The sequence below is a fragment of the Cyprinodon variegatus genome, unplaced genomic scaffold (genome assembly GCF_000732505.1).
Source record: "Cyprinodon variegatus isolate N-32 unplaced genomic scaffold, C_variegatus-1.0 Scaffold103, whole genome shotgun sequence".
Taxonomy (NCBI): domain Eukaryota; kingdom Metazoa; phylum Chordata; class Actinopteri; order Cyprinodontiformes; family Cyprinodontidae; genus Cyprinodon; species Cyprinodon variegatus.
Window position 1 is genome coordinate 1154622 of NW_015150556.1, and position 22285 is coordinate 1176906.

Genomic DNA, 22285 nt, shown 5'->3' on the forward strand with positions numbered 1-22285 from the left:
CATGTGGGTGTGTGAGAGTGGGTGTTTGAGTCAAGCAGAAAAAAAAAAAAGAAAAAGACAGAAAAAGAAACCAAGCATGTGAAAGGAAGGGAGATGGATGCTACGATAAGTTAATCTCTGTGAACTTCTCCCTCTCATTTGTTTGTCTCCGCCAGTTCTCACTCACAGAAGCGATACAAGTGCGAGCAACTCCATCACAAGCAGCTGCAGAAATGACAGGAGCGATCTGCCTGCTTAGAAAACAAATAACAATCCAGTTATCTCTTATGTCAGCACAACAAAGGCCTGTTTAGAGTTTGGTTTTAGTGAACTTAGAGGGCTGTTTTTGTGTGTGTGTGAGATAACTGTTTGATTCTCAAAGAGTCTTGTGGCTGAGGCATCTACTGTAAGTGTGTCAACATTTGCTGGCTTTCCATTTTTTTCTCCAATACCTCCCTTGGCCCCTAGAGTGGAAATCTGGAATTCTGAATTTAAAAGCATGTCTCATATCTTCTGACAGTCTTAAGGAAATTATACCAAACAAATCAACTAAGTTGATGCAGGAGACCTGCAGTGAATCAGGCAGGCTTGCTCTATTATAGCAGGCTATGCAGAAAGGGGTGACAGAGGTTCAGCATGCTGCGTTTTTGTTTTTAGCAAAAGGCGTCAGATGTAAAAAAGTTTTCGATTTCTTCTGCCAAGCTTCATCCGTGATCTTGGCGATGCATCACACCATGCTGACAAGAGCTGAACATTGGCCTTTCTTCAGTTCACATGAGAACGCATACAAGTACCAACAACATTTCATCCCACTACCGCAGATTTCCACCTACTGCCACCAGCGTGAAGAGGACTATGGATTCAATTCCTTTCTTGGAAAAACAGCAGTGCAGTGATGGAGGAGGAAAAGAGCAAAGGCTGGGCCAAAGGTGTCATCTCATATGGGGAAACTAAGCTGGTCATCCTGCAGCGCACTGGGCAATGGCTGCATCGGGCGTCAGTTGGGGTGCAGACAGCCAGCACAGGAGTGTTATATGACTATGAAGTATGTGGCTCAGGCATAGCTCTCTAGAGGGACTCAACATATTTAGAGTAGGGTTCAAGGATGCTATGTCATCTATCCCAATTATGCCCACCTGTTCAGTTACTGGCCACGCCTGTTGCCACAGAAATAAAGCCTATCACCCAATAGGATCATTTGTACCCATAAATGGACATTTCAATCTTATGCCCTAAGTCTATTATCCTATGCTTTTTAAACTGTTTTCTAAAACTTATTCTTATTATTTGAAAGAGATCCCAAACTCTTTCCAAATGTTTATCGAGATAGTTTTTTTAAATTGACAAGGTAACACAATTTGAAGAAAAATAAGTTCGTATTAGGGGAAAGGGGGATAACCTATCACTAAAAGGGAGAGCTTAGGAAACCCAGGGTTAGGGTTATGCAGACGTTTTATACTAAAACTTTTGGGTTAAACTTTTATCTAAGACAGAAATGCAGAATAAAAAATGCTAATAAAACATTGATAATGTTTTATTAGTATTTTATTATCAAAAATGTAAAATGCACAAATGAATCAGACCATTATCTTTGATTGGTGAACGGCTGGTCAAATATAGTCAAATCTGATTTTGTTTTTCTGTCTATGAAAACCAGAAGCTTACAATGAGCAGCAAGCACTTCGGTGGACTATCCAGTGAACCAAGGAGTGAAAGTGAGCCATTGATGGGCAAGATGTTAAATACCTGGCCCCCTTGCCTTCTGGTCATACTGTGAAAGATGAATTTTGTTAAAGCAAGAAGAAAAAAAGAAAATCTAAGTTGGCATATATATTTCTGATGTCACAATTGAATTTTTTTTTTATTTTTATTTTTTTTTAAATAAGGTGAGTGATAGAAATTGTGTTTGTATCTATTTTTCATTTTTATCAACCTGGTTAGTGTTAGTTTCTGGCACTGCCACTCCCAATGTTGAAACTGTGTGAAGAAGTGCTGATGAATTTTCATAGTGTGAAAGTGAACCAAATCATAGAAAAAGTTTAAACTTTTTGGCAAGTCCCCTGGACTTATCTTAAATTAATAACTGCTTCCTACTTTACACTCCAAGAGAATTATTTATAAACAGTCAAATGTATCTTCCTTTTGAGAGATGGCAAAGTGTTTTAGCCTTTTATTAGCCAGTCAGAGGTGACATCAATAGATATGAGAGAGGCAGCACTGCATTTCCTGAGCTCTGGAGAGCCTGAGAAAACTGGTTACTGTGGCCATTTAAGGCACTAACCAAACAAACCATATGTGATATTTTTACTTCTAGAAACTGTAACTTTTTAAACAACTTGTGTACATTGACACTGTCGAGCTGTCTATGCCTATTGTTTATACAGTACTGGGATAATAGAATCAGAAAAGAACTAAATATAGGGAAACTAAATATTGCAAACTCATTTAAAATGTGTTTCTTTATAATAGATCTAAAATATTAACAAACAGTGTTAATGCTTTTTAAAATCTTAGAGCTGTTTCATGAAAACAAGTTCTGAAACTGTAGAGTTGAATGTGATTTTAGAAATTGTCTATATGTATTAAAGTTGGCAACCAGCCCATGCTGCATCTAGTGATTTGGAAAAAGGCCAAAATCTAGGGTTAATATAATAAACTTTGCTAGGATTCATTTCTGCCAGCAACCTGAATCATCAAAAAGAATCATACAATTCTTCATGTAATACTACTAATCTAAAATATTTCTAGACATAATCTATTCTTTTTCACCCCCCTCTTTACACACCTTATCTGACATCTTCTTAAAAGCAGAGAGACAAGACCAAATTTGACAAAAGTGTGAAATGAGGAATAGGTGACTAAGAAGTGAGTAGGAGAGAATGATAACTTCAGAAGAAAAAAACAGAAAAACCACAGGATGCTTCTAAGAATACACTGAACACTCAGTTTGCTGTGTGCTTCTTAGCCATTACTCCATAATATGGAAAAAGTCCAGCAATGTGCAACTTACAGAGGACCGGAAATTAGGATGATATGGTTAAAAAAAAATGGAAAAAGCAGTTTCTTCTCGCTTCGCTCAGTGTCTTCCTCTGTGGCCCCTTTGGGGGCTTGCTCCTAATTAAACTCCTTCTTCATGACACTCCCTTATGACTCCGCTCACACGGCCTGTGAGAAGCAGGCACAGCATAGACAAGGTGTCCTACATATTTGAGACGCAGTGTCTCTGTGGTATCCTTTAGCTTCAGTAAGAGGAACCACTGGACAGCTTTGAGAAAACTGAGTGAGGTGACTGAATCTATTAAGAATCAGAGGCATGTTTGTTTCTGAGGCACATAAAGACAATTATAAAGTTGGTCTTCTATCACCTGAAGAACATACACAGGTCTAAAGCACTACCGTCACAGAAGAATCTTTAAAAAAAACGATATTTTAACTTGAATTACTCACTGCAATTTTGTTTTCACCGGTCTGCCTAAAAGTCAATACAAACAGCTGTAATTGATCCAGAATTATGCTGCACCCATCCTCACCAAAACTAAAGTTGAGTTCCAAAGTCCTCACATAGGCTCCCTGTATCTCAGTAAATAGAGTTTAAATATATATGTTGATTTTATAAATCACTAAATGGCTTAGTGCCAAAATATATTACAGAATTGTTGTCAGCGTATAAAATTCTTCTGGCTCACGTCTACTGTGCATACCCAGAACCAAAAAATGGAGGAGTAGCTTTTAGTTACTTCACTTATTTGGAGTAATTTTTACAAGAGCAATTGCTGAAACCACAGGTACTTTTAAGATCAGTGTTTAGTGTTGCCTTCGAATGTTTTATTTGAGCTGCTTACGAAAACATTATTAGTGTGTCTGTATTCCACCTCTTTTTAACTTGCCTTTATTGTACCACTGCAATTTGCTTTTCTCTGTTTATATTTTTTGTTTAATATTAATGTACAAAACTTTGATTTTTTTTTGTCACTGAAAACTTTCTACACAAATTAACCTATGTTTTCTTGCCCTGTTCACTGAATAAACATCAGAAAACTCTATAACTATATAATTGAAGTTCTCTAATATTTTAGGCTAATAACAGGAAAAAAAAAAAAGCTAATTTTAATAGTTTGGGTTGTGGATGCCAACTTAATGTCACTCTCGAGAAAAACAGCGGAGGGTATTTGGGTGTGAATTCAGAGTGGCCCCAGGGGGTCTGCTAGGGACAGATGACGCCTGCCCAGAGCTCCCGCCATACCAGGATCCGTCTGCTCAGCAGTCTGCCACCATGCTCACCCTCTCTGCCCCTCTATCCGTCTTTCTGCCCCCATGTCGCAGTCTCAGTCTGCTCCTCAGTCTGTCTTGGTCTTGCTGTCGCTGTCCTACTCCTCACATTTTTTGCACTTCAACCATGTCTCGAACTGTATCTGAATCAAAACACTGATGGCTTGATGGGCACATCTTTATTTCTCACAGACTCTGGCTAGCTTATGGGTTGTGTTTGGAAAGAGGTTCAGTACTGACCATTTCCCCTTTGCAGTTATCTTGGCAGTGGCTGAAGGGTCTGACACATTCAATATTGTGTTTATGGCTACTGGTGACAGTCGGGCCAGTGAATGTTTTTCAATGTCCTCAACCCTGACTGACAGTACCAGTACAGAAACATGCCATTTACAGATGCTTGCTTTACATGTGGTTAATGGTAACATCTTAATGGTAACAAGAGGACAATGGCTGATACCCAACTACATGGAGGTAATTCAAGGTTTTAAGGCAAGGATATGGGTGGTTAAATAGAAAAATCTTTTTTTTTTCAGTTTTGTACAGAACAGAAGTAGGAAAAATGATACTGCCTTACATCTAAAAAAATTGGAATCTTAATTGAAATCTGAAAAAATCAACCTTTTATATGAAGACCTCTACCAATGCTTAAATATGGCTAAAATTTTACTGTGGTCGTGAGCTGACCAAGCATGACTTTAAATTCATTAAGGGTCAAGTGTGGATATTATGTTAATAGTAAAGGTAAAGGTATGCAGTCTGGGCCAAGTAAAGACAAGGATTGGATGACTATGACTAGCCATATAAAAGATGTCTGCTGCTTTTGGATCACCATAGTGATAACTAAGCTTTAAGAAATTGACAATGGAATAAATATGGTGGCGGTAAGTCTTATTTATAGCTTTTTGATAATTATGGGTAGAGAAATAGAGTAATTAAATTTCTAGGAAATGTCTGAACACCCAGGTGTATTTAAATAAACATCTTTTATATAAACCAATCCAACATACAACTTCAGTATAAAGAGGAATTAATACTCCCCTCTCTGTACAATGAAAAACGCAAAAGCATATGTAATATTCGGTAGATTCCATATGAATTATATTACAACCCAAGATTAAATCATGATTAAAATTAAGGAAAGAAGTTCTTAAAGCCCACAAGGAGCAGAGTTTATTTTACCAAATGACAAACTTCATTGAGTCAGTGCATGCTGGTAAGGTGTAATGTGGTTTAATATTTGTAAGGGTGAGGCAAGTAAGAGAAACACTGTCTCTTCCCATTACAAATCAGATGGAGGTAAGTCTGAAGTGGAAAAGTTGTGGATTAAGAGCTTCCAGCACTGGTGCACCATAAGCACAATCGGGGTGGCCTTACCGTCAGCAAGCAGGCAACGAGTAATAATATGTTTGAGATGTTCTTTTATTCCCTATGCTTCTACTTAATGTTGGCCTGTTTGGTCTTATTCTAGCTTGGTCTCATTTTTTGTCTCTCTCTTGCTGTCTTGCACTCTGTCTCTCTGGCTTACTCTTTTGGTTCTGCGCTTTCAAAGCAAAGGGAACATCAGAAGAACCAGGCTGGCTTAGTTTATTAGAAGCAGATGGCAGACCAAAGGCAAGAGGGCCACAGTTTCATGAAGCGTAGTTTGAACATGCCAGGACCATGTCGAGGGGCATGCCCATGGATGATGGTGGCATGGTGTGTGTATCTGTGTGAGCGATTGGGGTTAGATAGCTGATTTAGTAGGTTACCCATCTGAGAAGTGGGACTCCTAATCACAGTGTGTCCCGCTATGTTTTTTTTTCTTCATCTGCGTATCCACTAGTACTCTGGTTGAGAACTTTACTATTGCTTCATTTACTTTAGAGATTTAGTGCCTTCGAAGAATCTTATTAATCATGTTGTGATGCATTTTAATCCCAAATCTGAGGCCCTTTTCTAAGTTTTATAATGTTTGAGCAAAGTTTTGGTGTTTTTATGATAAAGACAACAATTTGTGCTGTTTCTAACTTTAGAGAGAAGTCTTAGACTCTAAAGGGACTGATTACACTGACAATAATATGTAAAATTTGCAAAGGTAAAAGAAGTGAAAATCGTATGTAGAGAGCAAAGTGGCTTTGAGCAACAAAGAGTTTTCCACATTTCTTTAGACGATATCCCTGTTTTGGTGCCTGTGCTAAAATTGCTACTTAGAAGAGCGCACTCACAGACACACATTTTTAGCTAGCCAGTACACAGCAGAATACCAGATGGTGCAGTGTTTCCCATATGGAAGAGACACACACTTAGCACATGTCAGAATCCAGCACTGTTTGCTGCAGCAGCATCCCGGCCGCAGGAACAAAGTGGTCATTCAGACTTGTCACTACACTGTATAATTAGCCAGATAGACATTATGACACACAATGCCAGCTCAGTGGAACTGCATAAAGAGGGCACTTATGTCTTCACCCTTACCCTGGCCATCTTTCATCCCGTCTTCGCTCTACTTGCAAAATACTTCTCTATTCAAATGAGAACAGATCCATATGAGCTTCTGATGAGGAGCAGAAAATCAATTAGCTGAGGATAAACTGTGTGTGTTTTGCCACAAAGTGTAGATTTACAAGCTTTATATATGCAGTAATGGGATATGACCAGTTTATGTCAGAGATGCAACTCCAGATGAGATACAATAATATCAATATAGTTTTAAATTACAGGCTCAAAAGCAAAGTAGCGAGAGTGTCTTTGGATGAAGAACTGAAGTCTCTTTTTTTTGCTTTTACTTTTCGGTCCTCCTAACACCACTAATCTTCACTTAGCGTCTTTTGTCTCTCTGTCTCTTATCGCGTGGCACCATAGCAGGAAAAGGGAGCTGGAGGGGGGCCTTGAGTAACAATGACCGGCCCGCTGACCTCTATACTGTGACCTTGAGTTTCCACACTCAAGAGGGAGGGAAGAGGGGAAGGGGTGGGAGGGTACTCCCAGGCAGGGCAGGGAATGCCATCTTTAAAAATAGTTCTTCATTATTCTAAAAAAAATTTCCACAAATAGTTTCAAAGCACAGGGCATCATTTCATCTTAATGACTGGCGTGAATTGTTTTGGGCTGTGCAGTGGAAAAGCCTTGCCTTTTTGGCAGCATGGCCTCAGAAGTGGCCTGCCTTTTGCGCTGCAGCCTCACCACAGGGACCACATATTGGCACATTTCAAACAGTCTATTTTTAAAACCTCCCATTTGTTGTTGTGCGAGTACCTCAGACTTCCACTTTGGTATTGACCCTAAAAAACACCTCTCACAGAGATGCAAGTGGTATAATTTTTTGTCTGAGGTTCTGCTTTTCTGGTCAGCGGGCATCTGATGTGGAAAAAAGTGCTGAGTCTGTAGATCACATATATTATCAACCAACTTGTTTAACTTCTTTCAAGTCAGAAAAGGCACGCAGTCTATAAAACAGGAACTCAGTCAACGTCTGACGCCAACGCCTCTGTCTGTGTCACTTTTATCTTCTTAAAAAAAGTAAGCCTACTGACAAAGACGATATAGTATCCAACAAATGTATTTTTTTCTGTAATAAGTCAAGGATACTCTGTTTGCAGAAATATATTCGGGAGAGAGGTAGAAAAAGAGAGAATGCAACATGAGAGATAACTAATAGATTTTCTTATTCAAGGGATCAAATGTATCAAGGCACCACAAGGTCTCACACCAACGGCCTTCTGGTTGTGGTCGCTGGGGAGCAAATCTTCTTAGCCGTTTCTCCAAAAGCGAGAGAGTTGATGAGAGAAGAGAGAAAATGAGATGGAGGGCTGGATGAATACCCTGATACTTTGCTTACTCACTCCTTTGTTGCCTAAAGCAGCCCCAACTGACCTACCCTAAAACACAAGGAGAGGAAAATTAAAGAGAGAGAGAGAGAGAAAGAAAGTGATCCCAGTCCTATTCTTCTATCCCTTCCTGGCAAAACACAGTCAGCTATATTTAGCTTCACCACATTTTATTTTTAGACCTCAACAAATTGTTTGAGACGTTTATTAGAAGGAGAACACTTCAAATGAAGTTGTGCTGTTTTTTTTTTTTTGTTTTGTTTTTTTGTGGGGGGGTGGGTACATTTTGTGGTGACATCTATTTCTGAGGCTTACATGACTGCGAAGCATACATTAAGGGCAACAAAGAAAATCTGTGTTTTAGGCATCAAGTTTAAAAAAAAAGTGAATGGCCTGGGGCATAGGGTATACAAAACTCAACATAGTTGAAAGTGAAATATCACATCATTTTTGGTCAGTTTTAGCTTTGGAAACATTTTTCTACACCTTGTAAATTTTCAGATGTTGTCAGGTTACAAACAAAAACTCAGTTTGCTGAGGTTTAAATCCACTTTAAGTTGTAAAACAATCCACCAGGCACCGTTATACTAATAGTTGATAAAACTAACTGCTAACCTACCTGGTACCTAACCTGGCAAAGAAAACCGCATGTGAAAAAATAATTGTAAAAGTAGCCAACAGATCCGCGGTAACTTTGTAGAGAGATCTGTAGCTCATATGGAAATTTTTTAACAGCTTACCTCAATTGCTCTCAAAAACCAAACTGTATGGATGAACATTATTAAAGAATAACTCTAGTTACTAGCGATTATGCCAACAAAACTTACAAATAAAGCAACAAACTATTCACTCAAGATGGTACAATTATAACATACCTCAAATCTTTGGAAATGTTTTCCACCTTAAACTGTAGTTAGTGACTATCCCCCCCCCCCCCCCCCCTTTTAGGGCCTGTGTGCAAAAGCATGTGCAAAATCTGCCATCCAAATCTTTGTTTTAACAAACTGCGATACTCTTAGCTTGCCAATGCCAAAAGGTTAATTTACTTAGTCCGTCAAAGCAGCTTCAGCTCTTAATCCTCGTCTCACCAGCAAAAACAACCCTTGTTGTCGATCGCTAGTAAACACTGAGGCACTGTGAATGCCATGACAACCCCACCCCTCACCTCCACCCCGTGTTACGCCACATGTGCCCTATTCTGAAACCGCAGAACGGCTGCACGCAAAATTACAGTGGACAACTGAAAAAGCAAAGAAGATATGATATGACCCCCGCTGTTTCTCTTGGATGCTGACACATTTAAAAGTAATGGAGGATAAATTACATTCAAGTCCAAGTAATTATACAGTCTTTGAGAGCCATGAGAAGAAGCCATTCAGTGAAGCCGCTCAACAGAGAAAACTCCCCAAGGCTAATGTTCTCCACGCTGTTTAGAAACTAAATAAGCACACAGAATAGCATACATGCTGGAAAATATTTTCACAAGAGCGCAGCAGAACAGGAGCACAATGGCAGCTCAGATTAGGAGATCACATGTCATATTGACTTGGAGGAACTTCATGAGAAAACAGAAAAAGAGGACAGAATTAACAAAAAAAAGGCATTTTTGAGGTCAGTGATCTTGCCCAAAAAAGACTTTTTAGAATTCTGTAAAAAAAAATGTCTGTTGCAAGTGTAAACTGAGCTGGTGAGCCATACCTGGCTTGATGTGATTTCTTTTATGTTTCTTCATTTGCACTCCCCCACAGCACCACCCCCTCCCTAACACCCTTCCCTCTTCTCTGGTGGACTGTCACTGGGATGAAATCACACCTGTGCTTCTCACACGTCTTGGTGCACGGGTGAAACATACGCAGGGTGAAACATGGTGAGGGAGCTTTGCTGAATCTCATTAGCCAAGCAGGTAGTCATTAACAGAATGACCTTTGGAAATAATTACCAGCCTTTCTCCCTCCATCCCTCTTTCTCTCCCTCCCTCCTTCTCTTCTAGCACTCATCTATCCCTCTGTCCCTTTCTGTCTCCATCCCTCATTCATTAGTTCCTTCTTAGAGAAAATGTAGGCAAAGTAAATTGAAAAAAAAAAAAAAAAAGCAGAGGTTAGGGTGAGGGAATCAAGTCCGTGCTGCTCCTGTTTAAGATTACAGGGTGATCTGAACTTTCCGATTAGGTTAATCTGCTGGAAATGGGATAGGCCAGTAGCCCTCCTCTGGCAGGCAGGCAGGTCACCTAAGTTCCACGCTTCATGTGCTGCTCCATGTGATACTTCAGCCACTGACAAAAAAAACTGTGTGCTTCTGTTTGAGATCATTACAGCACTCAAAACAGTTGTCAAGGTATCCATGTAGCAACGCTAAAAATAATATCATCAAACAGAAATCAGTCAAATTGTACAAGTGAATACAACAAATACAGGCATTATCCACTGAGGTTCTTTTTAGCTGTAAAGGACACATATCTCAACCACCACAACAGGAACAAACCCTTTAGTGGCATCACAAACCTGGACTCTTTGTATAGGCAGTAGGAAGAACAGCACATTGTGGTGTAGGGATTTGGCATAGCCATGAGTGTTTTTTTGGATTTGAAGGTCTTTCAATCACAGCATGAACTAGCCAGCTCTGCTTTGGGAAATCATCGGGAGAGGAAAAAGAAAGGACTCTTTCATGTGCAATGGTAATTACCAACCCCCCTTCGAACCAGAAAAATAAATCACCAATAACGATGGGAACAGTGATTGTTCTTAAGTATGAATACAATAAGACTGAAAAATGAGAAATGGTTCTTTTCTCTCATCTTTTCCAAACACAGCTCTAATGTTCTTCACATGTCCAGGAAGCTGGTCTGGCAAACAGTGAGTATGGGGAATATATCTGCTTGCATATCTGTTTTATCTGGAGCCAGGCTCAGAGTGAGCCATGGACCTGCCAGCAGGACACACTTGAACCCACTATGGATATCCAGAGATGATGGATCAATGTCTGTGTTTGCTTTTATTATACTGCGAGAGCTGAGATGAGTTCAAATGTTTCTTTGAGCATTTATCATTAATTAAGAGGACCTACTCTCTTGTTTAGGCAAGTCCTGATAACAGTGTATATTACATGTCTTGTACCACAGTGATATAAGACATGTAATCAAATGGTGGAATTAGAAATATAAATCCTCTTAGGTTGCTTTAAATGAATGAAAAATTGTTTATTTTTTCTTATATTACATGTGACTTGATAATGGCACTAAGAGGGACACTAACAATGGCAGTATTTGTTATACGAACTGCACCCTGTGTAAGCTCCTCATTTGCATTTAACATGCTTTAATTTTTTTAACACAAACATAGCTTTTTTTTTACAACACAAACTGTGTTGTTGTGTCTTTAAGACTTGTTTATTAGAATAGAACATAATTCAAATAAAAATGTTTGGTTTTCACAAACTAACAAACTAAAAAGAATAGGATTTTAAATCTGAAAATCATAATTTAGTATAAGATAATCCAGTTTACATCTAAAATTACATTTCGATAGTCAAATCAACTCCTGTCTGATGTAGAATTCTGATTTTAAAATTAGCTCTAAGCAGACAATCATCATATTTAATAAATATGAAGGCTTGAAAACATCTGTCTGTCATCGAACTGTATAATATTATCATAATGTCATTTAGTGAATTGAATTTCTAAATGAATAGTATTACTCTGAGCTATTTTCTGTTTATCTGAGTACAATTTGAAATTTTTATTTTATTTTTTTTTTACCCAAAGCACCTTCATTGTTATTTTTAATTATTAAGTGACCTAGTTAAATATCAATGCTTAAAGTGCACAATTTAATACATAAAAGTGTTTTTCATTTTGTCCCTTGATAACCGTCGGTTTATGGGTAATCAGGAGCAGCAGAGAAAGAAACAAGAAAATGCACGCCATAAATGTTCAAAATGTTGATTAGTTTCACACTTGGTTTCAGTTAACTTTTAAATTGCACAATCAAAAACACTACAGAATATTCTGCTGAAGTGCATAAATCTGATAGACGTTTATTGTTTAGGTGTAAATTCCTTCTTTTTGCTAAATCAAATCAACAATCCAGAACTGAAATGTGTCTTAGTCTGAACTAAATATGGCAAATGTTTTTTTTAAGATGCATAGCATATTTCTCAGAATAGTTTGAAATTGTTTGGTGTAGCTAAAAAAAACAAAAAATTGTTTAATAGTTCCTGTGCCGCTCCTAATGAAATTACAACCTAGGTGGTTAGCCATAACACTTAATTTAAAACCCACCACTGTGCTATGGACTGTTTTTTTTTCTGTTTTATATATAGTTATAGAGGTGTAGTCCAAGATAAGACTGTGCTCAAAATGAGTCATCGAGACAGTTTGTCATCGCTTTTTCTTTTGTTCGATTACCACTCTTTGTCCCAAAAATACATATGCATTGACTATAAAGAAATAAAGAGAAACTTTGAGAAGACGTATGGTCAATCGAGCACAGAACTCGAAAGACAGAAAAAGAATGAGAGGAGGTAGAGAGATCAGCCCTTGAGTCTCTTGTAAACATGCTGTTGCTAGAGAGGCAGTGCAACGTTCTTAGTGCCACTCTCTCAACAACGCTAATTATCAACCAAAGACATGCTAATTACATAGAGCTTTATTGCTAATGTAGCAGGTCTCTATGCCAGCCGCCCACACTGTGAGCTCCGTTCCCCTACCTCTGCCTCTCCTCCCACTACAACTTCAGGCACCGCAGTAATACAGGGAGAATGATGCATGCAGTTCTGCTGAAGACGAGAGCTTTTACAATTTCACGTCAGAAATGACACATATAACATGTCATGCAAAAAACATCATTCTTTTCTTACGGAGAAATATTAGTTAATCTACATCCCTTAATCTAGCTCTTTATTTTGTTCCTAAACTCCTCCTCATCAGCCATTCATCCCTACAGGAAGTCTGCTTTGCTCTTTCCTCCCTGCAAACTCAACAAGCCTCCCACGTTCCTGCATCTGTGACGCTGCTAAACAGCATAGTAAAGGGTTTCAAGGGAAAAATCCTGACCCTTGCTCAGACCCCCCCACCCCCTTATAACCACGATAAACGTGCTAGTCTTTGCCCTGCGGCCAATCCCTTTAGCACACCGCAGCTCAGGCTAGAGGCCTTTTTAGATCGATTTCTCCCACAGTGAGTTGCTCAAAAAGCGCACAGTCCTTTGGGGATCAAATTGTAGGTAGTGCACCGTAGCTCTCTCCCCCGCTAGGCTCTTTAGCGTCTTTCCCCTGACACGGCTGTTTACACGTTAGCCATCCTGTGCTCCCTAATGGAGTCACAGTTGAAGGAAGAGCTACAAAGAACACAGACACTTGCAGAAACATGTGACAGCTGTCTTCATGGGTTCAGCAGGGGCAGCTTTATAGACTAACTACACTGGTAGTGAAGAGCTAGAAGCATTAACAACAACACTGCTCACATGGAAACTAGCCTTTCAGACTTATATCCTAAATTGATAAGTGTGATTTATAGCGTGTATGAAGCCCTAAGCAGAATAACATTTCAAAAGAGCTTGCTAGTATGAATTATAGGTTAGTATTAAAGCAGGTCTGAAAAAGTGAATAAACTGTCATGCTTTTCAGTACAGTCCGTGATAATGCACCAGGTCCATTCCATTTGTTTTCATCAGTCAGGTTAGTCATATGTTGAGTGCCTAATGCAGGAACTGCATCAACACTCTTCACATTTGACTCTACAAAATGGAAATGGCTGTGAAACTATCCACTACTGAAATCAGTAGCCAATGTTTGAGGTTTCACTTAATGTTACATGTTTGCATATGCTTGTTAATTGGAGAATAATGCCAAAAACATATGACAAAAGTCTTCAGTATCATAGGCATTTTTTTTGTGCAGTTTTTTATGTACATCGATTTGATGATGCATTTGAAGGAATATCTGACAGCAAATGAACGGTTTGTTTGAGTTAATTTTTTATTTTGCACTGAGCCAAAGGACTCTGTTACTTTATATCTGTTTGTTTGCTTTCCAATAACAGATTTAAATACCTTTGTATGTGTCCTGCATGAATTATGAGCATATCATTATGCTGCTGTTAATCAACAACAACAAATGCAACTATATATAATCCAGCATTCCTCTACCACACTGACAGTTAAACGGATAAATCAGGATTTTCGATTTGAGGTTCTTATAAAATGCTCTAACCAGCTCATATCTTACATACAGCAGATAACTCTCTTGGTGTTTTCATTTAGTATAAATTTAGATTAGTTTACCTCGGAGGCTAAAACCAACAACTGGTCTAAGAAGGGACAAGACCAAAGCAGACTTTTCAATCTTAAAAAAGCTCTAATCTCAAAAATATTGCAGCGCTTCATGCAGTTCCATTTTTAAACCTTTAAACCATTGTTACCTTTGCATTTGGTGGTTGGTTACAAAGAGGTTGATTCACAACTGAAATGGAGGTGGAGGCTATGAACCACAGATTATTTTACAGTTCAAAACATATGAGAGTGTTTCTGGTCAGAGTAATCATCCGATATTACAATACCGTGTCAAAAGCTAATATATTGTTGGTTTAAGTGATTGCTTTTGATATTTATTTTATCTCCTTATTTTTTAAATCTCTGAAGAGAACGGCTTTAGAAGTTCAATCATATGCCACCTCCAACCTCTATTTTCTATATAACACCAGATTATTTAGCTCAGTTCCAGTTTTGGATTAGCAGTCCTGCTCATCACCACCATGGATATTACACAAGAAAATTAAATGTATCCTTTTCCTTCTTTTATTTTTATTTTTTGCATGTCAAATTGAGGGGGAGTTGTTTTAAGAATGCATAAACTCACCTTGATCTTAACTCCTCTTTGGCTAGCTATTTCCTTTAGCCTCCAGTTCGAGATAATCTGCTCATACTTAACGAAGACTCCAAGAGAGTAATAAACAACCTATAAGATATAAGCTATTAAAATAACCATACCTTATTAATGCTGAACTATCACTCCAACGTGATATTTTAGATGTCAATATTACCAGATAATTACAAAGAATAAGGTTATGAATTAATAAATGAATATTATGCTGGCCTGGGCAAAGTAAGACCTTGTTATATTTGGTAATAATTATCGTTTTCATTTAATTAAATTGTGATAAAACAACAAGTCCGGGGCTTTTAACTTCGGATTGGCAGTTAAACAAAAACATTAACAAAACTTGAATATAGAAATGCCTTCTAAATCTGCGCCCAATATGAAAATGGGACATACACAAAACACTCAGAATAATAAAACATAAAAACTTCAATCCTTAATAGAATAGAATAGAAGAGAATAGAATAGAAAATGGTGTTATTTTCCCACAATGGGGAAATTCTGGTGTTTACAGCAGCAAAGAAAATATAGAAAAAATGGTCACACAAATATGGACCTTAGAAAAATCTATAAGAATAACATAAAAAAAATAGATCTAATAGAATCTAAATTTGCATATATAGCATAATATATGTGGGTTCTATCACTTGAACAACTGCTTTGCATAGGTGTTTGGACATTTTCATATGCATGAGGAAAAAAAATGGACTTTAAATGACTCTACTTTATACTTGGCAGAGTTAGACGGTGGTACTGTAAGGCTAAGTTAAAAGGAGGGGGAAAGGGCAGAGAGATATAAACCCTGCATGAATGCCTTTACGTCTGTTACCCACCAGGTCTGATGGCGTTCCTGTTGCATAACAGGTTCACGTTGGAGGCTTAAAGCTTCAGGAGGCCGCGAGCGTCATTTCCTGCTTGATCTACCTGCATCCAGTGTCTGGGCTGGTAGCGCTGCTTAATGTCGCCTAGAGCCACTTTGGCGACATGTGTCCAAAGCAAGTCAGATCAACATCCTCCTCTTAGAGGCACATCGATGATGACAAGACACCAAGGGCAGGGTGCAGTGATTATGCACCACAGGGGACAGCTGAGAAACCCTGATCAATAACAGGCAACCTCTTTTTTGCTGGGAAGTTTAAACTGAAAGAGGAGGCCATTTAAAGAAAAATATGTTCTTGAAACTCATGACATAATGCAAAGCTTTAAAATGCCTTTTCTGAGAAAATGATTGATATTGCTACCAAGCCCCTTGGGGACGACCGTCAAGCTATGGGAGCAATTATTTCTTGCACTCTTTTAGGTGTGAAATCTAAAAGAGAGAAGTGAGGGTTGCTGAACGAGTCACAAGCGCAGTTACCATCTGTCTGCTTCTTCTACATTTGTGAGTGCTTCCATGTCAGGATATGTGTTTATATGTATGTTTGTGTGTGACTGTGTGATTTTTTTTGTAACATACCTCCACAATATCAGAGTTGGTTCTGCTCTCGTGGGGCTCGTTGTACTCAGTGTATTTAAGGAGGACCTTGTCCATGTCTGTGCTAGCATACTGGAACAGCTTGTTAGTGCTGTTGAAGATGATTAGGGCAATCTCGCAGTCACACAGCACGCTCAGCTCATATGCCTTCTTCATCAGGCCAAACTTTCGCTTTGTAAATGTCACCTGGGTGAGAAAAAAGAGAGAAAACAAAATAGGATAAGATTAAAGCAATGCCAACTCAAGCAGGGAGGTGAAAATATTAGAACTAAATGTAATTTACTTAATTCTCTAGAAGTATAGATTGTAGAAAGAAAATAAAAAGCACACAGATGATGTACCAATCCTGATTTAATACGGAAATAAGACAGAAATCTAAAATTATAATTTTTGTTCTCTTCAAAAAATATCTGTTCTACAGGAAACATCATTAAAGATAGAGTGAAGTCTGCTGATGTTTCAATCTACTCTGACTGTAACAGTCCATCCACCATACCAGGAAAAAAAAAAGAAAAAAAAAGGAGGAACTGAAAATACTCCGTCTCAGTCAGATAACGGTAAAGAGGATCAGTTACTGCTTGTACATCAAAGATCACAGGGGTGTACTGTGGAACATGTGTCAAGTTAAAGTTTCCCCTTGGAAACAAGTACAGTGTCTTGTGAGAAAGAAGCAAAGTTTAACCCATTTAGATCAATGTGTTTGTTTGTAGATGTGTCCAGTGAACCGGATATCCTTGGTACCTTGCAATTAATTAAAATTTTTCACATCTTATTTTCCTTTGTTTTGATAAAAAAGAAAATAGAGACAGAAAAATAAAACATGATCTCTATTTTTTTTCACCAATAAAGTAGAAAAAAAAAGAAAAAAGATTGAAACACCTTTAGCCACTAGGTGTGCTAGACCTGTAATTTCCAGTTTTAGTGAAACTGCACTGTCGCAAAACTAGACAGTCTTCCTCTATTTTTGGAATCTGATAGCAGAGCACAACAGAGCTTTTTTTTTTGTTACTTGGAAATGGAGGCCACATTCACCACTCAAGATTTCTCCTAAAATATTAAAAATAAGGGAAGCAGAATTGCATGTGCAATTTTTCTTTTCTAAGTGCAATAAGTAGGCATGTTGCAGATGATCAACACAGATTGCAGCGCAAATGTTAAGACATGCAAACCATTTTAGTTCCAACCCATTAAAATGAGCTAATTACACGTGATAGCTGGCAGAGAGTGGCCCAAAAAGACAGATATCGCAAATGATGCTAATACAGTACTTGGCTTAAAAGTTACACAGCGTTCCTTCCAGTTTTCTGACTCAACACTTTGCAGATTCAGCCTTGGTGGAATTGCAGCTGGAAATGTTTCGGAGTTGTTGTTTTTCTTTTTTTTTTTAGCTTTCCCAAATTACAGACTAAATTTAAATACTAAATCGTATTTGCAAATAGCATAACTTTGGTCAGATTTAATGTAAATAAATCTAGGTGATTCTAACATACCGGTATGTATAAATGTACTTTGATTTAAAGTTGTCCATTTAATTCTTGTTTGTGTGACCCACTTCCACAATCTTTGAGCCCCTAACAAGTTCCTTTCATTGGTAACTATCATACAAAAATTAATAATAAAAAAATACCAGAAATCTGATGGTTTCCATTTAACATTGACTTTCTTTTTTCCCACTTTTACTTAAAAAGACATATCAGTTTAGCTGGAGTTGGGTGTTTATCTGTTTCAATTTAGAAATATTGGAATTTTGGAATAAAACCAGATATTATTTGATAATCTAAAATATAAGGATGGGATGGTTGATCTTTCACCTAACATGGTTGTAATATGCCTGCTAGTAAAAGCTAGCAACTGAGAGACAAAATTCTGTGACTCTGCTTGAAGTTGTTTGCATATGCATGGTAATCTACTCAAGATAAAACCACAAGAACTGTCTCATGCAACCCCTCTGTCTGTGTCTCTTTATGTTGGTATGCAACTACATCTGTGTATGTCTGTGTGAGCCCCAAGATTAGTAGCCTTTGTTACAAAGGCATACAAAGTGGTCACATTGTGAAAATAGAACAGCCTCTATTCCTCCTATTGTTTGGATCAAAACTAGAGCAGTGAAAGTGAGTTAATTCCAGTGAGCTGCACCTGCTTTCTTTTCCAAGCCATGTGTGCAAGCTCTTTAGTTGTGCCGGGAGAAGAAGAAAAAACTGCCACTGCCAGCTTCCCTGAGCAACACTCCGTGTTGTTATTGGAATCTTGTTTTTTTATTTTCCTTTGTGAATGTGTGTGTATTAGAGATCTATCTTGACCAAGCTTTTTAACAGCGAGAAAATGCTGCCAGAGCCAAGCCCAGCTGGTAGCTAACCATCTGAGTTTGTTGATTAAACGCATGTTTGTCTATTCTCCTCTGTTTAATTGGGTCAAAAGATACAAAATAAACGCAGAATAAATGGATGCTCAGAGTACAATAAAGAGACCATCACCTCAAGCATAAAGACCCTTTTAAGCCTTTACAGAAAAGGTCTCAGTTTGTGGCAAATCTGCACCATGAATGGGATTTTGAAGTTTATCTGTAATGTGCCACAGTTTACAGTTTGCTTTCATGACTGTAAAAGAAAGAAAGGCTATTGATAAAATTGAATTCTCTGAAATCATATCTTCTAAGGACCACAATGGAAATTCAATATTAAATCTTCCCCCTTAATCTAGCATTTATTTATTTCTGTCTTTATTTTCAACTAAAGTAAGCAAAATCCTGATATTTCCAGGGCCCCTGTTTAACTCTAAAGCTATCCGTGAGATGTCAAAGCATCATGCTGAGCTAGCTGTCAGGCAAGAGGCTGAAAGAGACATGAACAGCTTTCCAACTCCTGACAAACTTGTGTGAGCAGCGTCAGGTCACGTAACTCAGAACATTCGTCTGATTCAGTGACGACACAAGGAGAAAATGCTCCCCTGGGCTCTAAATACCATGCTGACATTTACACAGTCACTGGGAAATGTGAAAAAAAAGAACCTTTTTCTCATGTCTTCAGATTAAATCACACCTTTAGACAATGTGATTAATTGTCATATCCAACACACCTTTACCTGTATCGTCCACAACTGAAACTGAAGTATTTGTCTCCAAGGGATCTGGGAGCCTCAGTGACTGAACTCCAGTAGAAGTTACACATGAGCCCCTCAATAAGACGTGTTTTGCACAACATAAGGTAAAAACAGATTGTCGAGGAACACAGCACATAGGGTGTTGTCCTCCATTTCTGTTTAATGCAAGTTGTAGACACAAGGCACAGCTAACTGCTATCATAGCTCCATTATCTTTTCTGTATCCATTTACTAACGCATCTGGCACCTTTAAGTATTTAAAAGATGTTCCAATGTGAAGGGCCCAATTTGAAGGGTCAAAAGTACCTCATCTGCAAGTGAACTGACACCTCTCATATTGTGGCTGGTAGTTTTTTTTTATTATCATATCTCTAAAAACATGGGTTTAGTAAGTAATCTGAGCACGGTTTATACAAACAAGTATCAAAGTATGAAATTAGATCCATATCCAGAAAAAAAAAAATATTTCAGATATGGTCTTCAGTTTAATTCTGGTGCCTGTTAAATTGAGATTAAACTGACAGCAGTGTGGTGGATCGCTTCATAGCCAACTGCTACAGCATAAAAGATTAATCATAAAAAAGCTAAAAGTAAAGAATTTACTTTATATAAATGGAGAAAACAATCTTTTGTTAGCTCGCTATGAATAAAAACTGCTAGGAAATCCTGTTAGGAGTTGAATGATCAACAAGGAATATTCAACTTTAGAAAGAGAAAAGAACATTGGTCAAGCATCTATGTGTTAATTTCAGTAATTTCTGTTATTTTATTTTTGTTCAATAAATTTCTAAAAATAAGTCTAAATGGGTTCATAAATAAAATAAACAGTTGGCTTTGTCAGCAAAGAATTACAGATAAATAAGATCTGAATTTAGAGTAAGGGGTCTTCAACCCTGGTCTTTCGGGACCCAAAGTCCTGTTTTTTTTTTTAGGTTTTTCTCTACCTCTAAACACCTGATTTAAATAAATGGGTGCTTATCAGGTATTTGAAGCCCTTAACGGCTGCTGAGGAGCAATGCAATCATTTGAATCAAGTGATCTGAAGCAGAGACCTATTTAACACAAAAAGGATATAATGAGTTATGAGGACCAGGGCCAAAGACCCCTGCTTTAGATTTCTACTGCCAAAAATAAAATTGGCTTTGGTTCAATACAAAATGTTAGCATAAAGTGCCATTTTTATAGCTTTTAGGTATGAAGCGATTTTTTTAAGGTCATCTATATTTTTTTATTTTGTCATCAAAAATATCTATAAATCATAAACTTTTAGACAAGAAGCCTCATCTTAACAGCTAGAAAAGGAAAAGAATCGAATCAAGGTTGTCTAACTTAAAATCATGAATGTGGAACTGCATGCATGCTTTTCCCACATATCATAATTCACACATACACTGTGTTTAACAGTGCTGAGGGAATAAGTGTGATAACAAAAAGCCTCAACTGACCAAACAATAACAGCCACATAAATATCACACCACGCCCACATATCTCAACCTGACACGTACAACCTGCTACCTTCGACACAAGTATAACATTTTTTTTAAAAACCAATCCGCACGCATCCTTAAACACACACGGTGCAACGGCCTGAACGCAAACACACAATTTAAAAATAAAGACAGTTGGCTTGTACGTGAATGCTACCTAGATGACAAATGGTTGGTTAAATACTATATGTGAGATGTGCTAATTTGTGCTGCTTCTCATCGACTGAATTTTTATGTTCTAAACTTTTCTGTCACGGCTTGAGGATACAAAAATTTCCGTCCTCATGTGGCTTTCCCATTGCTATATGAGAGATCTTAAATTTGCAATATAAAAAAACATCAGCAACCCCAACCGACAGCTGTGAACTAGCTCTCCGACATAATTTTGCATTAATTGCACTTGGTGGCCCAGCAAAAGTTAGTGAGGGGAGCTAAAAAAAAACTCACTTGGCCATCCCTGCACTCTGTTTAGATCCTTTTTCATTGCTTTCATAGGGACGGGGTTCTGAACCTCGTGAAAGACTCGACACGCTTTCTGTATGAACTTTTTGAACTACTGCTATGAGTAAAATGGCACTGAAGCAATAAAAACAGAAACAGCACACTGACATTCTCAAACTGGTAAAATGCAGAACTGCTGTTAAAAATCTTAATTCTATAAGAATTGTGCATATATTGTATTCATTGAACAAAAATTAAATATATGTAATTTCTCAGGGATTTCATTTAATGTTTATTTTATCTCATTAGTTATTTTTTTCAAAAAGGTCTTGTGAAAAATCATATTTCCCTGTTTACTGAAAACATACTAATTAGATATAATTAAATTCAAATTAAATGTTGTGTTTATTAGGATAATAACTATTAATATAGCTAATTTGCAACGTATTGGATTGATGAGAAATGCACAAAATAAGGGGTCAGTTTGCACATCCTCTGTTCATTTGCTCATCAATGTTCCACAAAACCCTATTTTATCATTACAGTGCCTGACATGATGGCACTTTGGTTGCTGGGAAAGTGGACTAATACAAGTGTGAGTGTAAACCTAGTCTTTCTTTTCACAGTATGCTGGCAACTGAAGCGTGAAGCCTGTCACCACGTACACAAAACAAGAATGCAAGCATTAACCGGTACAGTTTTCAGAGCTCTTTTCATCCCCATAAGCCACAGATTTCAGCTAATAGAGATTAAAGAAAAATTTTAAAAGAGCATTTCAAAATGTATTTGCTAGGCTAGGGGTAGCCTTCCAGTTAGAATGTTTTTGTAATCTAAGTCTCAAAGATTTGTAATTTTGT

The 22285-nt window shown here is 37.8% G+C and overlaps 1 protein-coding gene across 10 annotated transcripts in view; it reads right to left on the reverse strand.

Moving 5' to 3' along the window:
- The window catches only part of mef2c (myocyte enhancer factor 2C), an 84889-nt gene that overhangs the window by 19041 nt on the left and 43563 nt on the right, over nucleotides 1-22285 (reverse strand). For all 10 annotated transcript variants that reach the window (XM_015374439.1, XM_015374438.1, XM_015374435.1 and 7 more), the window contains one exon: nucleotides 16384-16587. In XM_015374439.1, coding sequence (XP_015229925.1) covers nucleotides 16384-16587 — 204 coding nt within the window. The remainder of the gene's footprint in view (nucleotides 1-16383; nucleotides 16588-22285) is intronic.